This window comes from Halichoerus grypus, chromosome 6 (genome assembly GCF_964656455.1).
Source record: "Halichoerus grypus chromosome 6, mHalGry1.hap1.1, whole genome shotgun sequence".
Taxonomy (NCBI): Eukaryota; Metazoa; Chordata; class Mammalia; order Carnivora; family Phocidae; genus Halichoerus; species Halichoerus grypus.
The window spans coordinates 141,228,869-141,253,607 of record NC_135717.1 but is presented as its reverse complement, the minus strand read 5'-3'; the positions used below and the strand labels follow the sequence as shown (position 1 = coordinate 141,253,607).

The following is a 24,739-nucleotide window of genomic DNA, read 5'->3' as shown; positions in this document are numbered from 1 at the left end:
TACTCCAGTCACAGTGGCTTTTTACTGTTCTCCACTCAAGCTCATCCCCACCTTGCTCTTGCTTTTGCTCCCCATCCTTCAAAATTCCCTCCAATCTTCCCTCTGCTTTCTCCCTTACTTCATCTAGGTGTCTGTTTAATATGACTTCCTCAGACATGTCTTCTTTGTCACATGATCTGGAATACGACCAAACACATACTCTTCTATTGCTCTTAATCTTTCCCAAATTATTTTTTTCATAGCCTTATTGCTCACAAAAATTATATTTTAGTTTGTTTCTATTTCTTTTGTCTTCTACATACAGGGCAACAGTTTGTCAAAGCTGCTCCTATTGCTTATTCCTAGTTTAGTATCTGGCATGTAGTAGGTGGTCAAAATACATTTGCTAAATAAATGAATGAATAAAAGGGGAGGTTTCAAAATTTAAATAGATTATTAGAATCCTAAAGCTTTCAAGTTTGTCTGGCCCACCTCATTATCTCTGATATTGTTGGAAATGTTACACAATGAACCAAGCATCGGCCTGGCCTAATATACTTTTTTTAAAAAAAGATTTATCTATCTATTTATTTATTTATTTATTTGAGAGAGAGAGAAAGAGAATGAGCGTGAGTGGGGGGAGGGGCAGAGGGAGAGGGAGAGAGAATCTCCACCTGACTCCCCACTTAGTACAGAGCCCCAGGCTGTACTAGATCCCTGAGATCATGACCTGAGCTGAAACCAAGAGTCCAATGCTCAACCGACTGAGCCACCCAGGTGCCCCCAGTGTTACTTCTAAGTAAATTTATAGTCACATTTCATTTCAAAACATCATCATTTTTGAAAAGTCTGTAGGACTGAAAATATTATCCAAAGGCCCACTGATTTCAGTATCTATACACAAATTTTAATGTAACTAAACAACCTGGACAGTCCTTTAGAGCTCACTTTAATTCCAGCTTATAACCACATCCTTAGCTATTTTTATGACATCACATTAATAAAAGAGTCACAAAAGTTGGTTATATATGAGACTTTAAATCCATTATCAATTAGTTGTCTGGAAGCCTGCAAAATTAAATTTAAAATGTTTCATATAATATACACTACAAGTAAAGTAATTTCTTATACATATTGGAACACTTTCTAAGAGTGAAAATAAGGCATTATTAATTACTACGTTGGGAAAAACAAGAGTAAACCAGGGCTTCTATTTTGATGTGTAGCTAGCTGTAAACATGAATTATGGAACCAGAATCTCAATGAGACAATCAATTAAAATATTTCTATATCCACAGAAATTCTGAAAAGCCTCATTTCTTTGTGAAGTCATCCTTGAAGAATAGTAGAAATGCAGGAAGAAATACAATTTTAATCACTGTTAAGAAACTATGCATTCAATGGCTTTCAATCAAACTACCTCAGTGCCTCTAAAGTTTTATCTAATCAGCAAAGGACAGGCTGAGTTTCAAAAAAATACTAGGCATGTTAAAGCTAAAGGTAATACAGCTCTCTGTAGACATTTTCTTGCATTATTACAGAATGGGAGAAAATCAGAGGGCAGGTTCTTGTCACATCCTTTTAAGTTATTGTGTTTGTTTTTTCATTATTATTATTATTACTCTGCTTTACACTGTGCACCAAATAAAACTATGAAAAAGCTGAAATCTCTCTTTAGGCTCTTCCTACCTACTTCGCAGGGTCCTTCTTGCCTTCTGCCAATTCAGCCATAATTCAGACCCCTTGCCTCCTGCCGGTCTTCTACCACCTAGAATCTGCTAACACTCTTCTGCATGCTGCCCAATTATCTCACCATTTTATGTTCCAGGTTATTAAAATTTGTCTGATACTTAACTCAAATCCTTAGTTCAGTCCCTCTGCCTCTAGCAAGAGCAGATGCTATGTTCTATCCTCACCTCTGTACCATGTTCCCCAGATGCCCCAGGGGAAGTTGCCCACAGTTGTCTTTCCTAACTCTAACACGGAGAACTGAATTGAGTATTATTTTCTTCATGAAGCTTTGATACTCAAGAAAAAGAAATCAATAATGACCATCTGATTGGTCCGCCTGAGTCTAAAACCCTACTTCCTAATAGTCTCAAGATTCCAAGTTTGTGAATCCCCTTATTCTAAATATCCAACTGAAAACACTAGTTCATTATGATCTCAACACTATACATCTGTGTGGTGCTCACAGACTTTTTGAACACTTTCACTTACATTTTCTCATTTTTTTTTTTAAAGATTTTATTTATTTGACAGAGAGAGACACAGCGAGAGAGGGAACACAAGCAGGGGGAGTGGGAGAGGGAGAAGCAGGCTCTCCACCAAGCAGGGAGCCCGATGCGGGGCTCAATCCCAGGACCCTGGGATCATGACCTGAGCCGAAGGCAGACGCTTAACGACTGAGCCACCCAGGTGCCCCCATTTTCTCATTTGATCCTCAAAGGCTAGGAAGCTCTCAGGGTCATTACTATTATCTTCATTTGTACATAGGAGGAAAATTGACTGCTTGGAACCCTGTTCTTTACTCTCAGTGCTAGTAAACTAATCCTGACGATGCATTATCCATCTTGGGTAAAATGTTTGCATTTTAACAAGGGCCTTTTAAAGGAATGTCTTTAATCAAATGTTTTCTTATTAGCTCCGTTCTAGGCTTATTGAGAACACTTGGAGATGATTATAAATTAGCTAAAACGTATTCAGTATTAGCTATGTACCAGGCACTGGATTAAATATTTACATGGATTATCTCATTTAATCCTTGCAACTCCATGCTATTATTATGTCATTAAATTTAGGAAGTTTAATATGGGGCAAAGCAGAATTTGAACCCCACAATCTGACTCCAAAACCCAGACTCTAAGTAGGACTTTCACTGTCTCTTAAAACACAACATAGGGGTGACACTTCTCTCTGAATTTTATACTATAAAACAAAAGTATGACATAGCACTTTTATAGTTTAAAAGTCAGTTTCCAGATTAAAAGTCAGTTTCTCACACATTTATCGAAGCATGGGATTGGAAGTCAGTCAGATTTATAACCCGACCCTGACAATACCATTTACAAGCTGTGTTGCATTGGGCACATCCCCTTGTATCCTCATTGTACAATTAAGAAAATGCCAGCCACCTTACAGGATGGTGTCAGGGTTGGGAATAATATAGCTACTTGCCCATATTAACTGTTATTGTAAATAGTATCGAGGTATATTATTATTATTACTGACAACACTGAACTCAGATTATATCTCTATTTTACAGCTGAAAATAACTGAGCATCAGAGAGATTCAATGAGTTGCCTTAAGTTATACAACATGTAAGTGTTGGAGCAAGATTCACAGTCTGGTGTGCTGGTATTAAGAACAGTATTCTTCTTTATTGCACCTTTAAGTGTGGACCTAAATCATAACTGTGTCCTAAGATTGTCTTATTCTGTTTCCACTGCACACTAGTATCTCAATTGAAACAGAACCCATTTTTAACGGCTCACTGAGATTAGTTTCATGACTTAGTATAAGTAGATAAATGATGATATGTACATCATTATACATGATAAAAAAAACTTTCCAAGTTCTTATTTAACTTTCATAAGTTCTGTTCACATTATTATCTTTACAAAACCATTATTTGGTAGTCAATAAATCCATTCCTATAGACTGGATGCAAAATATCTTTTGTCTAAAAGTATATAAATTTGTCTCAAATGGGTTTGAATCACTAAAATATAAGCCCAGACAAGGGAGGAGTCTTTGTTTTGTTCACTGATGTATCCCAAGCTCCTACAACTGGGTCTAACATAAAGTCAGTGCTCATTTAATATTTGTTACATGAGTAAGACTTGTATCTTAATTTAGTAAATGTAAACTAGCTTATGGCTTTTCTGAATGACACAAACCTGTTTCTATTCAATCTTCACTTAAAATCACTATAGCAGGCAAGTGATAGCACCAATTTTACCCAACCTAGGGGAAGTTGTACCCTTCTGGATACAAATAGCTTGATCAGTGAAGGAAGAAGACCTCAGAAGTACCACACGTTTCTTCCACTACACTCACCTTGCTGAATGATGAAATCATCAGATTGAATGCCATTGTAGTTTCCACATAAACCACACGATTTCCCTTTATGCTCTTGAGACAGTTTGAGGTAAATTCCAGATATTCCATCCCAAGCCAATGAAAAACCAAAGGTTGTTTTCACCAAAATATAGTCAGCTAGTTTCTCGATGAAAACCTGCCCAATAGTCTGAGGCAATGTTAAACTTGAAAAATAAAACAAAGGCAATTTAAGAATTATGATGAAGAATTCATTACAGATGATCGATTTCTTTCTTGGTGACTGAGAATTAAATAAAAGATCATTATTATTCAAAATTATTGAATAAACTATGCAGCTAGATTTCCCAAGCAACCATCTTAGAGGAAACCTCAACATTTTGGAAAAATTTAATATTGAAATAAAAAGACAAGCAAAAATGGTACCTGTTTCCCCCACTGGTAAAGATTTTCTACATATAACTGGATGCTTCTCTCAACCAACAAAAAATACATTTCTGCTAAATATCAGTGATTTTATAAATCTGGAAAATAACCTTGTCTATTTAGAACAATGAGAGCTTAAATGTATTTATTTTTATCTAGAGAATACAAGATAATCTAAAAATGCTGGTCAACAATTTTGAAGTAAGGAGAAACAATGGTGAAAATATGTGAACACACTGAGTTCTGATTTTGTTTAATTTTGTTTTAAACTTGGCTGTAAGGAAATAGGAGCTCCTATCCCCAAAATGTCACCTTAGTAGAAGTCATTGTTTTCCAAAAGAAAAATGTCTGGGCATGATTAATTAGAATTTACATTTTTAATGCTGCAAAGTACATTATTAGGAATATTAAATACTTTGTCTTACAGTATTACATAGGGGTTATATTCATACGTTTTAAATTGGATAAAATTAAGCCTATTTAAACAAGAGTCACACTGAATATTTAAACTCCTGACCCAATGTCTTTTGAAAAATCACTGGTGTCCTTCCATCCACGAAAATTACAGAAAAGACCAGGTGCTAATAATTAAGAAGACAGAAGGAAAAAATCATTTTTATTAAAATAGCCATGCTAAATGAAACTTATAAACTATAATATGAGTGAGGAGGGAGGTTAGTTGGTATATTCATACATTTCTCTCAGAAACTTCAAATTAGTGAGTTCCTTTCCAGAAAGAGCATGCTCCAAGGAACAAAAACTATAAAATCAAACACACTCATTAACAAAGTGATAGTCCCCAAAGAAATAATTCAAAATATCTGCAACCACTTGTACAGAGCTGGTTGCAGATTATTTTTATGGAGAATTAGTTAAAAGAATAGGAAAATAACTAAACTTTACACTAGAGGATAAATATGACTCTGGTTAACTACTACCATAATCTATTCTTATTAAAAATTATAAGTATAAGAAATTCCCTATTACATTCACAGTAAAAGTCAATATGAGTAATATCGTTTAAATTTGCAAGTTTATAAAAGCTATACTTGAAAAAAAGTAAATCATGTTTTATAAAGATATTTCTTAGCTACAGGATGTTAAGTGTATGGAGATACAGTTGTTCTGCTGTGGATATTTTTTGGTTTGGTCATTTGTCATTTGATTCTTTCATAGCAAATTTGATGAAATATATAATTTTTGAAAATAAAAGATGCCTAACTGTGATTATCCAGCTGTGTATAACATAAAAAGATGCTAGTAGAGATGGGGGATAATAGTAAACATTAGATTGTCTCCCATAAATTTAAGAAAAACTCCACACAACCTAGTCAGGAAACATTCACAATGCAAACTAAAATGAATGTACAAATTAATGCTGAAAATTATTCATGGGTTCATATGTACCAAAACCCTTCATTTCACAGGTGAAAGAACCAAAGTCCAGAGAGGTAAGGTGAAATTTGCAGAGCCTTGCACATTTGATTTGATTTGATTTTGGTAAATACTTCTCTAACACCTGCTTTGAGTTAGGCCCTGGGCCAGGTGCAGCATTATTATAAACAAACTAGCTGAATAATAAGAAAACCATCCTCTTTCCATCATACAAATCATACCTAAATGGAATCTATCATACAAATGGAAATCCTCAAAGAAATATTTTCTCTGAGATTTAACAAAGAATTAGCATTCCTAAGAATCTACTTGAATGGCATTTTTGTTTTATAAAACATAATAATTTTTTAAGGAGCCCATTATGTTACCCCAAAACCCATATAAGGTATTCTAAATTACTATTTAAATTCAGCTCCAAGAAATACATATGCAATTGTATTATCTTCCCATTCAAAAGGCTCAGCTTTCTTTTCTAAGAAAATGAGAAGTACAGAACCCAAATGATCAAGAAAATAAGGCTGAGAGAGGTGAGGTATTGCTTGGGGTCCCCTGACTGTGACAAAGCCTAGGTCAGTGCCTGGCTCCCTGGTGCTTCATCCCAAACCCTTTATGCTATTGCCTTCTGCCCCTTGAGGAATCTAAACTGAGAAAAAAGTACAGAGGTTGGTAAGGCCATTCTGCTGGAAAGAATCCCCAGGGTTTAAATGAATTCTAAATGATAGAATTTTTCCGTCCCACATTTTACTTTTTCTGGCATAATTCAGCCAAGAAATATTTAAAATTGAGTAATTCTATAATTATTCCACAGTATTCCTGCTTTACATATATAAAACCCTTCTTCAAACTAATAAACATCCCCTTCCCCAAAACTCTCAGGTCTTATTCTTGGTAGCTAGGAAGGCAAAACTGGGCCTCTCTCTGATCTATTCAAGAAGTCCAGTTATTTATTGGCTCTGAGTCTTTGTCAGAACACTAACGGAAAGTCTCAAGTGACACCCAAACCTCATTCATACACATTTGGAAAAGACTTCCAAAGGTTTAGTTTTATTTTAAGTTACTGTGAAGGAAGGAAGGAAGGAAGGAAGGAAGGAAGGAAGGAAGGAAGGAAGAGAGGGAGGGAGGGAGGGAGGAAGGAAGGGAGGGAGGGAGGGAGAAAGAGAGAGGAAAGAAGGAAGGAAGGGAGGGAGAAAGGGAGGGAGGGAGGGAGAAAGAGGAAGGAAGGAAGGAAGGAAGGAAGGGAGGGAGGGGGAAAAGAAGGAAGGAAGGAAGGAAGGAAGGGAGGAAGGAAGGAAGGAGAAAAGATTTAAGAAAGAGGGCAAGTATAATTGAAGAATTGAACTATGAAAATTTCTCCTGAATCTCTGTTAGAAAAAGACATGATAATCTCATCTGTACCTGTGCAAACCTAAGTGTATCCCGCATAAACATTAGGGAGGTTAAACTGGTTAGATTCTGGTCACCTGACTGGCCTCAGAGTTTGCTGAAGTTTTAATGTCTGTATGATATAACTTTAAGGTTATTGTTTGAAAGATATCCTTTCTTCCTATTCCCCATAATTCAATTCCAAGCATGAGATGTTTGGAAATTCTATCAATCCATGGTGTTATTTTCATTATATCATTGATCATATCTTACCTGATTCCATCCTTTTTTATTTCATGCCCATAAATTCGAATTTCCTCCTGGTCTGAAAAGAACAAGCTGATTGATCGGTAACAGGAATACACTGAACCACGGCACTTAGGGCTATTATGAACCTTGAAGGGGGAAAAAAAAAGAAAGCGTAGGAACCAACAACAGATATGTAGGCCTTCATTTGATTTACCAAAGTCACAATGCCTATCTACAGTTCTACAGCACTGTTAGACCTATGACACTTTACAAAATAACAACTACATTTAGGATTTTCAAGAGAAAAAAAAAAGATTTAACAGAGAAATTGGACAACAAAATTAACTTTATAAAGTATAAATTAATTCAGCATATTTTTTAAATGAGCTGAATCTTTACATGTTGAATGTCAACATTCTTCTTTTTTTCTTTCAAGATTTTATTTAAATTCAAGTTAGTTCACATATAGTGTATTATTCATTTCAGGGGTGGAATTTAGTGATTCATCAGTTCCATACAACACCCAGTGCTCATGACTTCAAGTGCCCTCCTTAATGCCCATCACCCAATTACTCCATCCCTCCACCTACCTCCCTTCCAGTAACCCTGTTTGTTCCCTATGGTTAAGAGTCTCTTATGGTTTGCCTCCCTCTCTGTCTTTATCTTATCTTTCTTTCCCTTCCCATATGTTCATCTGTTTTGTCTCTTAAATTCCACATATGAGTGAAATCATTTGTCTTTCTCTGACTGACTTATTATTCTAAAGATACATGGTATGTACTGGAAAAAAATCAGTTCTGACAGGAAGACAGTAGAGCACCACAAAGAAACACATTTGTAGTTTTCATGTCCATGTCATGTTAGAGACTCATGAAATGGAGCTCTACACAATGCAATACTTAAAGGTTGCAAAAGGGACTAATAACCTCTCTAAAAATAAAATTGCTCTAAAAATAAAATAATATTTTAGGGAAGACAAAGATTACTTCTCAAAACTTGATGGGAGAATTAGTTTACTGGAAAGAAAGAAAGGAAGGAAGGAAGGAAGGAAGGAAGGAAGGAAGGAAGGAAGGAAGGAAGGAAGGAAGGAAGGAAGGAAGGAAAGAAAGGAAGGAAGGAAGGAAGGAAGGAAGGAAGGAAGGAAGGAAGGAAGGAAGGAAAGGAAGGAAGGAAGGAAGGAAGGAAGGAAGGAAAGAAAGGAAGGAAGGAAGGAAGGAAGGAAGGAAGGAAGGAAGGAAGGAAGGAAGGAAGGAAGGAAGGAAAGGAAGGAAGGAAGGAAGGAAGGAAGGAAGGAAGGAAGGAAGAAAGAAAGAAAAAGAGAGAAAGAGAGAGAAAGAAAGAGAGAATAAAGAAAACAAGAAGAGAAGGAAGGAGAAGAATGTTAGATTCTCTTACTTTATTCCAAAATTAATTTCAAAGATTCAAAAGTAAAGAAAGTATAAATATCTGACCATACTGAGAAGAAATTTATGGAGCTAGAGAGTTTGAAGAAAAAAAAATTAGTGATTGGAGTATAGAAAATGTCATAAACAAAAAATGGGATAATTGTTAACTCTATACAAATGCACAAAGAAGAGAAATAAAATCATAATAAACTATTGGGCTCAGCTCTAAATAATATTTATATGAATTCATATATATATATAATATGTAAATGACAATAATAAACCACATATAATTTAACCTAAGATGGTGATACAACCCTGTAAAGAGGAGGGAAGGAAAGTGTGTGTGTGTGTGTGTGTGTGTGTGTGTGTGTGTTAGGGGCAGGAAAAGTGATATAACAAAGATGATTCCATCTTCCATAGCAGGAAATGATTAAGGCTTAACTTTGAAAGATAAAGAAATAATAGCATATTTTGGCATGTAATATAAAAGCCAGAAGAAACAGCTTAAAGAGCTGAAGTAATTGCTTTTGGGGAGCCAGATTGTAGCTAGGCTTGTGAGTGAAGGCAAGCAGGGGCTACATTTTTGCTTCAGATGCCTTAGATGAAGTTTTTAAACTATGTACATGTATTATTTTTATAAAAGTAAAATTAAATTTAAAAAGAAAAAGAAAATGATCAGGCATATAAAAAGGATATATGCATAAAGACGTTGATCAACGTGTCTATTAAAATACTGAAAATATTTTTTAAAATCTAAATTTCTAAAACAGGGCATAAGTAAATAATTTGAATATCCCATAAACTGGAACAAATACAGCTAACAAAATTTCGGTTTTTCAAGAATATTTGTCATGGAAGATAGTTCTTGACATAATTACCAAATGAAAATCTAAGATAGAAAATTATACACAGTATGATTTCAAAATTATAAATGTGTTTAAAATTCAGAGGAAAAAAAAGAGTAGAAGGAAAATATGTGAAGCCATTAGCAGTGGTAACTCTTTTTTTAAATTTTTATTTAAATTCTAATTAGTTAACATATATGGTAATATTGGTTTCAGGAGTAGAATTTAGTGATTCATCACTTTCATACCACACCCAGTGCTCATCATGACAAGTGCCCACCTTCATAGCCATCACCCATCTAGCCCATCCCCCACCCCCCTCCATCAACCCTCAGTTTGTTCTCTAACCTTAAGAGTCTATTATGGTTTGCTTCTCTCTCTCTTTATTCACCTTCCCATATGTTCATCTGTTTGTTTCTCAAATTCCACATATGAGTGAAATCATGTGGTATTTGTCTTTGACTGACTTACTTTGCTTAGCATTATACTCTCTAGCTCTACCCATGTCATTGTAAATGGCAAGATTTCATTCTTTTTGATGACTGAGTAATATTCTGGAAAACAGTATGGAAGGTCCTCAAAAAGTTAAAAATAGAACTACCCTATGACCCAGTAATTGCACTACTAGGTATTTACCCAAAGGATACAAACATACAGATTTGAAGGGGCACATGCACCCTGATGTTTACAGCAGCATTATCAACAATAGCCAAAGGATGGAGAGAGCCCAAAGGTCCATCGACTGCAGTCAGTATCACATTAGTTCTAACACTATTTTTATAGACTTCTCCGAAATTTTCAAATTTTCTACAAGAAAGGTGAACTACTTCTATGATCAGGGGCAAGATGACATTTAAAGCAAATGGATTTGTTGCCTAGAAAGAAAATTCCACCAGCCAAAACAGAGCCAAGGAGAAACAAAATTAGCTCCGGGAGCACAGTTCAGCATTGTGTGCTATTATCAAAGAATAGATTATCTAGTTGACACTTTATTCTTCAGAAGGGTGAGACCCTGGACAAGAACATTTCAATGAGGGAGTCAGAAGGTGTTTGAGTGATAAACCCAGTGAGAGAGTGGAGGAGTAACAGACAATAAGGCACTGAAAACAGGAGCCCTGTAAATACTGAAGATGCATGCCACTCACTTCCCTATTTAAAGAGACAGAGGATTTTTTATCCTTATGCTCCACAAGTTAACTTTCAATAGACCTCATTTCCTTTCTAGGTCACAAGACTTTTGATGCTCTTAAAAAGCTTCAAGGCCTACTTTTTAAGATTTGCACCACTTAGGAGAGGAGAATTTAGGCAACTCCAATTTAAGTTAGAAGGGAAAAAAGAAAACAGAGGTTCAAACAAATGATGCCTATGGAGAGTTCTAGTTTTTGAACAGGATAGCACAGCTGTTTCCTGACTCTGCTTGGAGATAGCTAGAAAGTCAGGGGAAGAGAGTGAGACAGGGAAAGAGGTCCCTGACTTTTTTTATTTCAAGTAGAGCCACTCTGCAGCTTGCATTCTGAGCTGTCTCTTAGGAATTCTTCCAAATCAAGAATTCAGTTAAACACTAACTCTCTGAGCTCAATTATATAGTATGAACCGACCTAGTAAGTAGCTGCCTGTCTCTATGTCCTCAGGCCTTGCTTCTGTGATCCATTTCCTGAATGCCAGCCTCTGATTCACACTAAGGGGTGCCTTCAAAAAAAATTAATCTGGGGGTACATCACAATGGTAGTGTCAGGAAGGAAATGTGTATGAGCAATTTGGTTAGCACCCAAACCCGTTCCCTCTTCAAAATGTTCAAATAAAATCTGAAGAATGGGGATATCAACTGGAGTTGATATTATGACATCTGTGATACAGACATTCTGCATTGTTGTAACTCTCTCCCACATGGATCCAAATCCTTCTTCTCCCAGTCCAAAGCTCCATCTCAATAGAATAGACTCAATTTAGCTACAAATTGGGTCCATCCCATTAAGAACCAATCCTTCTTCCCTAGTCAGAGCCCCAAGTATTCGTGCTATGATTATTATATATTTTCCATCATTTATCCAGTCCTTTAAAAATACAGACTTTGCCAGGAGAAAAAAAAATCTTTACGTTAATTATGCCCTAGGATCACCTACCCATACAGTGTACCGAGGCTCCAAATTACCACAGTCCTTTGCAAAAATGTAAGAACAGTTTCCTGGGAAATAATAGTAAATGCCATCAAAAGTTTCAAAGTGGTACTGTCCCCATGTTTTGCAAATCCCATCTCTGCCATGGCCCATGTTTGGCACTGAAAAGAAATAGGATAAGATTTAGTAGAATCAAAGAAATTATGCCCTGTTTCTGGCAAGGTTCAGTGAGATCAGTGAGAAGGGAAAGTGGACATGTACATTTTCTTTTACATTGTTTCTAAGTTATAGGAATGAATTACGGACACTCGAGTTAATACACAATATGATTGCCCCAACTCCCAGTGCATGAACACTGATATAGCCAATTACACCTTAAAGTTCTCCTTGACTTATAATTTCTCTCAAGTATCCCTGAAACTTACCAATCTGGCACCGTGTCCCAAGTGCCTGAAATATTTGACAGTCACATGTACCGGTCTTAGAACAGAAAGCTCCGTTAAGGCATTCATGAGGACAAGAACCTGAAGGACAAAAAAGATAAGTTATCTTCTGGCGTGCATCAGTTCTTGTAAACATAATATGTCAAGATTTAGCTTGGACTAACTGTAACCATTATTAATTCAAATAGAACCCTGGGCTTCTTGCCTTGATGAGCTAAAGAATTAAGCCTGTCAAGTCTCTATCTAGTTTATTTCATTATGTGTGCTGTGAAACAAGAAAGACAGGCTTTCACATCTCAAACTACCCTGAGAGCAAAGGTTAGCTTCCTTCAAGCAATTGAAAGGTCAAGTTCCCATGTAAGGAATCCCTGTCCCAGATGATGAGAACCAGAAATGCACAAGCTGCAGAAGATTCCGTTGATGGAGTTTGGCCCCAGCTGCACGTCCAGAGGGTTCCAACTCCAGGAATGAGTGTTGTATTAAAGAATAGTGTCCATCATTAGCTCGAGGAATCAGCCAAAGTATAAAAAAACCCAAAAGGAAACTCTCATTTTTGAAGAGAAGAATTAAACATTTCATTCGAACTATGTGTATTAATTAATCTTCAGGCTCAGTTACAAATAATACATTCTTTCTGACCCATACTTAATTTTAATGGGGTCTAAACCAAAGTCATGGCTGGCCATCACCAAAAATATTCTTTTTTGTGGAAAGAAACATTGTCCCAAAAGATTCTGTTGAAAAGAGGAAGCAAGAAACTATGAGCTCCTGAGTGAGTTTTGAAAATGCAAATGAATCACAGTGAAAATTTTTCCTCTAATAAGGAGAGAGGACAAGGAGCACTTGGCAAATTTCAAGCAGGAAGAATTTAAGTAACACATCAAGAGAATAAGAACACATCTCTGAGTCACCATAAAGTATTACCTCTCTGGAATATGTTAAAGTCCTGGGAGGTAGTTAACTAACTGCGATGATTTAACCACAATTCTGCCCAAGTCAAGAATTAGAAAACCCTATTGTCCTTTAAGATCCATTGAGCTAAAATGCCTCTCTACATTTAAAGACCTACAGCTCTCTAAGTACATCTTAACTGAGGAAAAATGAGCTGTTTCAATTTTGATTATCAATACAGGTAAAAACTTACATTTTTCACAAATTTAAATGCAGTTTTTTCCCCTTTAAATCTTATCTTAGATCACAATCTTACATTTTTATAATAAATAAATATCTAATAAATAAATAAATATCTAAACACCTAGACAAACACATGTATCTCCTTCAAAAATTTATTTATAGCCCTGTTTATTCTCCTGAAAACAAGTATCAAGCCAAAACTAGCCAAGAATTGCTGTTATTTTAAGTAAAATGAAAAATTTGAATTAAAGTTTAATCTCTCATCAGCATTCTGCTTAATGAAAATGGGAAATGGGTAAGCAAAAATAAGGATGCTGAGGAATCAAGGAGCCAGTTAATGACTCAGAAAAAACTTGTCTGATACCCAGTGATAGTTCTTCCTGATCACATAGTTATCAGCCTAACCTAATTGTTTAACGCTGCTTATTTCCAAACGTAATTCAAATTTCTACATGAAGTGAACTTAACTATTACTATTATTACCACCCTGGCTCAGTTTCCTCCTTGCATTAAATGGCAATAGTTAATTCAATATATCCCTCAAAGGGGACTTTTAAGAAAGCCAATACAAAAACGAAGGTGTGACACTGACCTTTTATTTTGCTCTCACCCCAGTTAATAGCTTCATGGAAGAAATATCTTGGAGACGTTGCTTCCAACTTTGAAAGACAGAAATAAGAATTCAAGACAGTTAAATTATTTAATTCAAGCCCCACATGCAAATCAGGAAGTCTGGGAAATTGTTACAGATACAGAAATTATAAAGTGCTGACTCTAATTCATTGGCTTCTGGAGGCAATTTCAATGTGGCTCCCAGAGGAGCCCTTTGTGGTCAGAAGACTTGACCTCAAGGTTTGGTTTTGCCTCTTACCTGACTTTGACGAGTCTTTATCCTCTCTGAGCTCATTCTTCTCCTGCCTTTCCGTCCTCCTTGAAAAAGAACGTGGGTGGGGTCTAATCTTTGCATTAACTGACTACTTTGCCTACAGAAGAAGCTCTACCCTGGTATTTCCAAGTGCAGACGGGTCTGGAGAAAATGCATGGGGCTGATGGACCAACAGACAGGGACGTCCACACTGCCTGTGGAGGCATCTGTGAGGATACCATCCACGGAAGCTTCTGCTGCTGCAGTGTGAGTGTGTCCCCTTCAGCCTCCAAAGAACTGACACTTTGAAGTTCATAGAACATTCAAATATATCTTTTTATAGACTCCCCACATCCTTAGGGTAATGGTTAAGAATATGAATTATGGAATCGGACAGACCCGGATGAGAGTCCTGATTCTTCCAGTCCATACTCTTAGGCAAGTTTCCTAACCTCTTAAACAATAACAACAACAAAATTTCCTAACCTTAGTGCCTTCTTTCTCTTGTCTGTAAAATGGGAATGATGGTATCTACTTAATCGTGCAGTTATGAAAATAAATTAAAATGATGTATGTAAAAATTCCAGCATAGTGCCTCACACATAAGAATTAGCAATAAAGAGATTTATATTAATCTAAGCAACCCTGATAAACCTTAAGATTTCTGGAGGTCAATATAGCTTAGTAGCAAATAATTGTGGATTACTAAACCTAATCAATTAAGGATTTTGATTCAAACTCAGTGACTATTTAGGGTATGGTCTGAAGCAATGTCCTTTCAAATAGCATTTCTATGTTTGTCAGAAGAACATACACTCCCAAAATCTGCCACATAATTGCAAATTGAGTACCAGGTGTTGTTAGAAAAACTGGAAAGGGTGAAGGACAAGAAGAAAGGGGTGATAGGGAATGTGACTTCAGGTACAAAGTCCTACCTCAATGGATCCTGGTCTCCTTCCCACACACAGAGTTTTATTTTGGCATTTTCCAGTGAAGTACTTTTTCTTTTAATAGCCAAAGCTGCCCCATGTCACAGAAGAGGACTCCCACACTCTCTCTCAACTTCAACACTCCTTTCTAAACCCCTTGCTCAACACTATGCCTCCAGGTTCACTGTTTCCTGTTCTCATTCCTCCCAGGTTTCATCCTCACTGCTCAATCTCCCCTTTCTGCCTCCGCCTCTGTCTTCAAAGTAAGTTAAACTCACAACAGCCTCTGACTTTGATTCCCCCAAAACAGCAAATCTTATCCTGTCTGTAGCCATCTTATTTCCAACTGCCTACCTCTAGCACAGCCACCAATATTCCTGGGCACCAAAATCTGACTTCAGCTCCAGCGAATTATCTGTGATGCTCATTAAAATTGTATAGAGGCTTCAACTCTGCTTCATACAGGCTTATAACCTTGAACAAATTATTTAACCTGCATAACCTCAGTTTCCCAATCTATAAAATGGAATAAAAGTAGAATTGTATTCAGTGAAATGGGGTAAGTAAAGCCCCAAGAGTAGAGCCAGGCACAAGGGTTGTAAATATGTTACCTATTTTTATTATTGGGCAAAAACTGAATACATCAGACAAGAATAGACCAAGGCTAGAATACATAAATTTTTTGGTTCCATATCCTCTCACCCAACTCAGGCTACACCTCCACGGAAATGACAAGTGCTCAACACACCAGCCTTCCGGCCACAGAAGCATCCTAGTTACCTCAGCAACCTAATGACCACATGTTCCATGCATCATTCCACATTTCATCAATGCTAAGACAAGGCCCATACATAGCTTTTACTTTTTTAACCAACCTGAACTCAGAACGGCATCTTACATTTATAATTGGGAGCACTTTTATTTTTGAGTCCTATAAATAATGGCAAATAATTGATGGCATCTTAGATTCAAACAAGTTACACAGAAATGACTTCTTTACCTGCCTACCTTCACAAGGCATTAAGTATCTAGACAATAAGTACCACTCTTCATTTTACGTCTCTAGCATGGTCTCTTGAATGTCACCAACAAATACCAACTGAACTGAATTTAGGCATTATTCAAATAGGAATGATCTGCCTGCCAAGCCTGTTTAGAACCATGACTATATAAGATTCTGTTGAATCTCCCTCTACATCCTCTCAGCCCACCTGCATCTGGGTTTCTGTGCACATCGAGACCCTTCAACTTCACGTACTGGCTTCTTTCTCTCTCTGCCTCAGTGCAGAATCCAAGCAGGAGAAACCACAGAAAATGACTTCGTGGGGCTAGAAGGCCCCCCAGAGGTGACCCTCAACCAATGAGAGACAGGAATCAGTAGATAAGTACCCCAACTTCTTCCCATCCCTTGGAGAAACAGTTCTACAACTCATTCTACATGACTCCTCAGAGGGCCACCACCAAGCCTGAGCCCCAGAAGCCCTTCCTTAACATACTCTATAAGATTCACTCCCCTCCTGATCTCACTTTTCTCTCTTCCCCCCTTGTGCACTTCCCCCAAATAAATTGGCTGCCCCTAAGTCTGTCTCAGCACCTGCTTTCAGGAGACAAATTTTGAAATGTAACACAAATGCAAAAGAATTCCAGGCAGCGGGTGCATACATTCACATAACCAATAAAAGATGACAGCCAATTCTTCCTCCTTGCTGATAACATCTCCACAGGATGGTGAGAAGCACAGAGAAACTGTCTTTAGATGAGAAATCACTGTGGCACACAAATACACCACTGACAGGAGTCCGTGTCTCCCCTTTCCTGGCTCATTGTTCATCTCATTGCCAACATATTTCTGAATCCTTACTTGCATAGATAATCTACCCATCAATGCTCCGTATTCCTAGAGCATCAGTTGTGAGTCAGTGGACAAGAAATGCCTTACGACAGATGAAATTTCAATCCTAAACAGTGCAACGCATGATTATGACCTCACTGTCCTTTTTCAGCATTTCTTCTTCTTCTTTTTTTTTAATGGGTTACTTCTTTTTTTTTTTTTAAGATTTTTATTTATTTATTGAGAGAGATAATGATAGAGAAACAGCATGAGAGGCGGGAGAGTCAGAGGGAGAAGCAGACTCCCCGCTGAGCAGGGAGCCTGATGCGGGACTCGATACCGGGACTCCAGGATCATGACCTCAGCCGAAGGCAGTCGCTTAAACAACTGAGCCACCCAGGCGCCCTCAGCGTTTCTTCTTTTAAAACCTGTTCAGATGTTACATAATGTTGATGCATGTTCTCTCGCTGCAGGACATAGAAGAGCAGGTATAGATGGCTGCTCTTCATTCTCTCTAAAAGCGAAGTCAGGACAAGGTAAGTGTGTTCCTCACTTACTAACCAAAGGTAACTCCTTTGGGGTAAATTAGACACACTCTAGAAATATCTAAATGGACAACAGTATAACCCCATCCAGAGGTCACTTTATGTGACAACTTTGGGGTGTATTTCACAGATTTTTGACACTGGTGGGTTCATCAAAATGCAGTTTTTTCAAAATTGGATTTTCTAATGAATCATGCTGATGTCTTTTTGTGGTTAACATGGTCAACTGACAAACGTAGTTAAATTTCTCAGAGAAAAGCCATTTTAACCACTTCACATGATACATAAGTACTTAAGTACACAAAACACTCTTTTTAAGGAAAAAAAAAAGTGTTTCCATTCCAATCTTTTGTCCATTTAAGTACCAAAAAAACAAGTTTTCTATTTTGAATAAGAATAAATTAGTTCTGTCCTCTAAATTGTCAAATCCATCTTCAGTTCTCTTTAACACCAAAAAAATATAAAAATTCAGGCATTTACCAGAAAATACTAGCAGAATTGATTGCAATTCAGGATTTGACAAAGGCCTCCTTGAATACATAAGCCATTTGCTATATAAATACCCAAATCACATTACTTTCCCATACATGCCTTTAAGTTAGGATGCTCTATTTTCCCAACTATCTTTTACAGAGAAATATTTTTCTAACCCACCTCTTTGGACATTCCAATCAGAGTTTAAAAAATACTGCAATTATGTTATCCAACGTCCCTTATATAAAGGGGACCTGGGCAAAAGGGCCTTCTCAGATTAAGTGCTACACGTCTCTCCAAAAATAAAGGTTACCTCTCCAGAAGTGTCTGTCATTGCGATTTGTCAGACACTATGAAGCTGTCTGTCAGGACACCAGGTCACCTCTGATGCCCTTTTGCAACATGTATACCTTTCTCTGCCCCTGCTTACTTGTGTTTGTTCGACTGTCATTGCTCTGATCGCACGCTTCATTTTTAAACCAATTAAAAATTTCTGGCAAGTAGATGAGATTATATCTCCCACACGTGCTGTGAGCCTATCGGTAGGTAACTGAGGTGAACAGCAAAAAAACACTTGAGCGAACAAGTCAATGTGAACTAAGCATGAATTTGAGGGTTGCAGAAAAGTAGTAGAGAAGTTACTCTGCCTCTTCTCTGTCCTGTCTTGTTTTTAGCATTTTATTCCCCTTCACAAAGGTCTCATTGTTGAAGTGACAGCAGAGTCCCAAAGCAGAGTGGATTATTTCTCTGCCTCTCTCCATCGGATGCATAACCTACCTGTGCTGCTAAAAGAGCTCTTTTCTGTCGATTTTCATTAAACCCGTTTCTGGAAGAAAACAAAAAGAACTTGTATAGTCAAAGGCCCCTAGGCAACCTGAACAAGCCTTTCCCAGGAGAGAGCTGATGTTTTCCTCCTGATTTCCATCACTTTATCAAAGAGGTCTTTCTTGGTTTAACATTTAAAAGGTCCCCCTCCCCTCTTGGAGGGGTTAGATTTGGGTGGTGGTGCTGTCTCATTTTACAAAATTCAAGAGTGTCCCCGGATCTCTCCAATCTCTGATGTGAACTGAATTTTAGGAAGGAATTTCAAGATAGAGAAATAAACAAAATCATGTAATATTGTGGCACCGACACACACGGTATTTTCTACATGACTTCATAAAACTGGTGAGGTAAGTATTCGCCAAGAGCACATTCACTTTTTCCAAACATGATACTTCTCTCCCTTTCCGTGTCATAAAGCACAGATTAATGTTAATGTGAATAAGCACATCAAATTGTGATCTATCAAAATCAAATGATGAATAGAATTCTGCTTTTCATTAAGCAGATCGGTTTAGTCCGAAAATGATTTTCATTAATTAGTTGCTAGAACAATTTTATTGTTTTTATCATTAAATATTGCTTTACTCTATGTTAAGATATAGCACATTTAAAATCAACAATGTATGTTAATAATAACAGCATAAAAGGGGAAATTACCCAACATAACCTCTTTATAAATCACTGAAGTGAAAGTAATATTTCCTTAGTATCTATAGTCATTGGACACCTCTAAGAACTCATCTTATAATTAAAATGAAAAGAAAGAATTTTCTTCATAAATAGGGAAATGAATGGCTGATAATTTTTAATTTGTGGAACTCTTTTTAAAGAACACATCTCATGCCCTTACTTTGTAAAATATCTAATTTATTTTTTTCAAAAGCAGATACATTTATCTGCTGAGCTATGCTCATTCCCATTAACTTTATGTTTTAGAGGACAGAAAGAACAAGAAATACTCACTTTGATACTTTCGTCAAGATGGATGATGCACAACTATATCCTGCCAGAGATAAATATACACAGATAAGAATGGGAAAAAAAATTATCCAAATATCTTGGTCCCATGTTCTGGTTATTAAACAGATCATTTTAACCTAAATTCTAAAACTTAGACTGAGTTTTGCTGTGAGTTAGTTTGCATTTTCTAGTGGATTTTGAGCAGCCAATTCCCTGTGAGACATTAGTGGGACTGTTAATCTGGATAGAAGGAACAGCGTACCTAGATTCATAGAGACATAATACAGTGGAAGGATTAGAGTCAGAGATCCAAGTTTTAGTCTTGGTCCTACCACTTAGTAAATGCCAAGCTTAAGCAAGCTAGCAAACACATCAAAAAAAATGATGGTATTGGACATCTTGAAAGTCCCCTCCAGCTCTCAATGCTCTATGACATTTTCTCCTTGGAATTTCAATCACTACAAGGATTGGAAGATAGGGTCCATGACCTTGCTAGTCTTACATTTCAGTAATTTCTCCCACTTCCCCTACAAGCTCCAAAATATACAGCTCTTTTCAGGGATTAAAATCTACCAAGTAAATGTAAGTAAATGCTTTCCTCATGAGAATATTTTATAAACATTAACTTAGAAATAGAATTGCCATAAAAATAATTGAAAATAATTTGTGGCCCTAAATGATAAAGTCCTTCTTACAAACAAGTTTTTACCATTCTTTGGGTTGATGACATGAAGAAAGTTTAAGTACTCAACTTCTCTTTATTTATTATAAAATTCAAATGTTTAAGTTATACAGAAAACTATTTTAAATCATCTTTTAGAAAAGAAAAAATTAGAATCAGAATTTCCTCCAGTATAGTTCCTATCATGATAAAAGCCTAATTTTAATATTTGAAGAAAAGACTCAAAAAATTAAAACCAAAGTCCCAAATTATCTACATTACTAAGAATTTTCAAAAAGGTGGTCTGGGTGTCATTTGGTATATATCCATTCTAATGACTCCAAAGTGCTGTTCCTATCAGTTGCAGGAGACTAAAGCACAATAAAATAAGGTAAAAATTTCATATAAGTTCTTACCTTGTAATGAAAACAGTATATGAAGCAAGAATAGACTCCAAGGTATCATTAAATTGAGTTTCCTCACAATGTTCATTTCAGTGGAGCCTTTCTCCTGAAATGCAACCAAATTGTTGGTCTTTACTATGATGGCATCTTAGAAGTATGCGTATGTGTAGAGTGCTCAAATTCTTATAAATATAACTTTGTAATAAAGTAATTCAAAAAGAAATTCCAGTCTTTCTAACTACATACAGCATCTGAAGCTTTAGAGCTTGCTGGCAAACCTTTGGCTGAGTGTCTCATTAGTGATGCATGGCCGCTGCTTACCTAAGCCCGTATTAGTTACACCCTACCCCACTCCTGCACATCACACACCTTTTTAGGCTATATTAGCCCTTTACAACTTCTAGAGACAGCAGCACCAAAAATACAAAAAGCCTGTTGTTATCTCCTGATGTCTCAGAGGATAACCATTATTCCTAATTGTTGGTCTATTATCTGTGTTTTATTTTAAAATAATTACCTGTCCTTTGAAAAAAAGGTGAAATAAAATCCTATCAATCATTTTTCGAATGTCTAGGTGTTCTCGTAACTTTTTCTTTAGAAATTAAAAGTAAACTAAAATTATGTGCATATATTTTCAACTCAAGTCCCATTACAATGTAGTTTAAGTTGACATATTCCTGTGCCCACACATCGTCCTGTTAAACATTCTGGCACACAAGTAGAAAATAACACAAGAAGACGATATTCTAATATCTGACTTTACAAAGAAATTAAAGTAACTCACCCAGCCCCGAAGACCCTCCCTTCACACCCCATTTTTCCATCCACTATGATGGGTACCTAATGAGATAACAAAGGAAGACTTCTTATTCCAGCAGGAAGCATACTCTTCTCTGGAAATGATGGACTGACTACCTAGATGGGAATCACAGAACAGCTCTCATATTTCATAATGAACCTTACAGAGATGATCTGAGCCCCATAAATGAGTGAAAGCCATGCTTATACAAGGGGAGCACATTCCCTATAGCGGATTCCATCCATTACCTGCACTATTATAACGCTCGTTTACCGGATGGGGACACAGTAGTAAAGAATGTCAAATACACGGGAAATACCTGTGAGACAGAAAAGCACAGCAGTTAGTTCTTAATATCTTATTGTACTCAGACACCTCTTCTGCAAAGAATTTTCATTCTCCTGTGAAGTAGCCTTGATATCCTATTATACTGCATGCCTAGTATCTATTATATAAACAATTCCTTGCCTGTGTCCCAAATTCAATGATCTTTCACTCTTGTTCTAAATGATCTTAACTCATTTCCACTGCCTACATGATTGCTAATTTCATGAGCGAAGGGAAGATGTTTGCCTATAAGTTCATGTTTTTAGCATGAAAACACATTATAATTCATTAAAATTGTAAGTAGCTATGTATGCACCTATCTATACAGACACATACACACACTTGCACATCTCATTTTAAAATTTGATGGATAGGTTTAAATAATTGAAGTATAGTATATGTTTAATAAATATTTATTGGAAGTTTATTCATTACTCTTAAACTAATTAGACAGTGAATTAATATAATTCTAAACAGATAGGCTTAGTTATTTATGGTTACACCCTAAATATCGGTCCAAAAATATGTATCTACTCAACCACAATAAAAACTATAAAATATTCTAGATACATAAGATGTGAATACAGAATAAATTAAAGAGTTAAGCTTGAAATTTGTTTAGAGAACAATAATTTTCCTCCAAAGAAATGTTTACTTTTTTCCTCCAAAGAAATTTCTAAATTAAGAGAGCAATTTTGCTTATGCAGAATGCTTATTGACTCTTTCTGGAAAGGGTAGAAATTGTCCATAACACGTATACATTATTCAGTACCCTCTTCAATTTACAGTAGTTTTTCTTGGTTTCCTGTATAAGTCAGTCTAAAATATGAAGAATCTATAAATCATAAATTGTACTTTAGGATTTTTTCCCCAGTCTATTTAACTGTTTGACTTTTTTCTTTGAACTTAAAATTTTTCACAAGTGACACACATGTGGGAAAATCCCAAATGGAAACCAAAGTTAAATTTCATGATTCAAAAAAAAATAAACATTCCTATAATACTCATAGTTTTTTCTAAACATTACCAGAACTTGATGAGAAAAGGTTAGTAAACAGAAATATAAAGCCATGTAAAAAGTATTTATTTCTAATGTGAACTTTGATATTCTATGTACTTAATTCAAATATACTAACTGAGCTTCTCATCTCAAAATTCATATAGTACCTTTAAACTCTTGATTCAAAACATCACAGCTATTTTCGCTGGTTTAAGTTGGAAATTCCAAGGCTCTATTGTCTGGTATTTTTACTACTTTTTTTTTCTGTTTTGAACTATTTGCATTTAAAAACTATAAATTGTTTTTTCTGCTGAAGAAAATAATAGAAGTTATAACAGAAATTTTCAGGGTGACCATTGTTCTATAGATAGAGGTTTAGTGCAGGCTTTTTTTCTCTTTCTCCTCCTTCCGGGCTTACAGTCGGTAGGAGATTAGTAAAGGACAGGGAACAGCAACAAAGAAAACAATGACAAATCCCAATGTCTTTTTCAACTAACTACATTATGAACTCATTACACTAAATGGTAGGTACCATGAAAATAGGCAAAATAGACTTCCGTGAATAGCTACAATAGAACCGAGAGTTTAAAGATTAGACCCAGAACCACAACAAAGGAATTTATGACTGTTGCTACATGTCGTTATTACTGTCAAAATTTAGTTGACAGCTTTTATATTTCATTCTACTGTGACAAAGGAACTTTGGCAAAAAGTGAGTCAGCTATCAGCTTGTGAAGGGATATTATGTTCTTAAGAAGTCTGAGGTGACTACATAATGCATGGAATAAACAGTTCCCTTTCTGCTACACGATCACTGCAATTTCCCCACATGGAATATGATCTTTAGAAAGTTGACACCTGACAGCCTATTGGCCTCAACGTGCCACATTAAAAGCAACTGGCAAAAATGGGAAAACATTGACCTTCTACATTAATTAAAAAAAAAAAATGGGGGTGTATTTTTAATGAAGTTCATTATCTTTGGTCAAAATGAATGTCTTTGGTGATTTATATAGCACTCATTTTTCGTTCATTGAGACCAAATCTAAAGGAGATAACATTCGATTCCCACCATATCACATTCTACTAGTGAAATGCAATTATTCCTCACGTGTTTTACCAAAACTAGCACATTTCAGATTCAGTGATGTTGTCCGGAATTTGTCATCATTGAGCTAACAAAAAGAATCCTATATCTTTGACATGATTCTAACCACTCTGAATTTAACTGCCTTATTATGAGACAGTTTTGCAATATTCTATTTATGCTTTGGAGGTATGTTGCTTGGCAATTTGTGGGATGTTTCATATCATTTAATTTACAAATGGCATTTATCTTAGCTTTTCTGGATAAAAGACATGATTATGTGTCATAAGGGATATCTATGTTGGTCATGATTTCAATCTAAAGCCCACTCCCAGAAGTTAATGTGTTATATTTTATAGGGACATTCGTTTTTCAAGTTGCTACGGTACCATTGATTTGCAATACTAACTGATATCTTGAAAGAAGTAATGTTCCTACAACTAATATTTCTTCTTGTCAACATTTTAATATCATTTTAAGATATAATACCAGTGTTTCCTGCAGTTCTCTTCCTTCTCTAAACTACTGTAGCACTATGCATTTATACTACATAGTGTAATATATAATGCTTTCTATATAATAATATAAATTAAATTTGTCTCCCATGTTTTCAATTTCATTTTACATCTTCCAT

The 24,739-nt window shown here is 36.1% G+C and overlaps 1 protein-coding gene across 2 annotated transcripts in view; it reads right to left on the bottom strand.

Moving 5' to 3' along the window:
* The window catches only part of OTOGL (otogelin like), a 126,456-nt gene extending 105,476 nt beyond the window's left edge, over positions 1-20,980 (bottom strand). For both annotated transcript variants that reach the window (XM_078074123.1, XM_078074124.1), the window contains exons 1-8: positions 20,905-20,980; positions 19,831-19,870; positions 18,820-18,868; positions 13,991-14,057; positions 12,247-12,345; positions 11,828-11,982; positions 7,496-7,617; positions 4,040-4,245 (exon numbers count right to left, since the gene is read on the bottom strand). In XM_078074123.1, coding sequence (XP_077930249.1) covers positions 4,040-4,245; positions 7,496-7,617; positions 11,828-11,982; positions 12,247-12,345; positions 13,991-14,057; positions 18,820-18,868; positions 19,831-19,870; positions 20,905-20,980 — 814 coding nt within the window. The remainder of the gene's footprint in view (positions 1-4,039; positions 4,246-7,495; positions 7,618-11,827; positions 11,983-12,246; positions 12,346-13,990; positions 14,058-18,819; positions 18,869-19,830; positions 19,871-20,904) is intronic.
* Between the last annotated feature and the right edge of the window lie 3,759 nt (positions 20,981-24,739).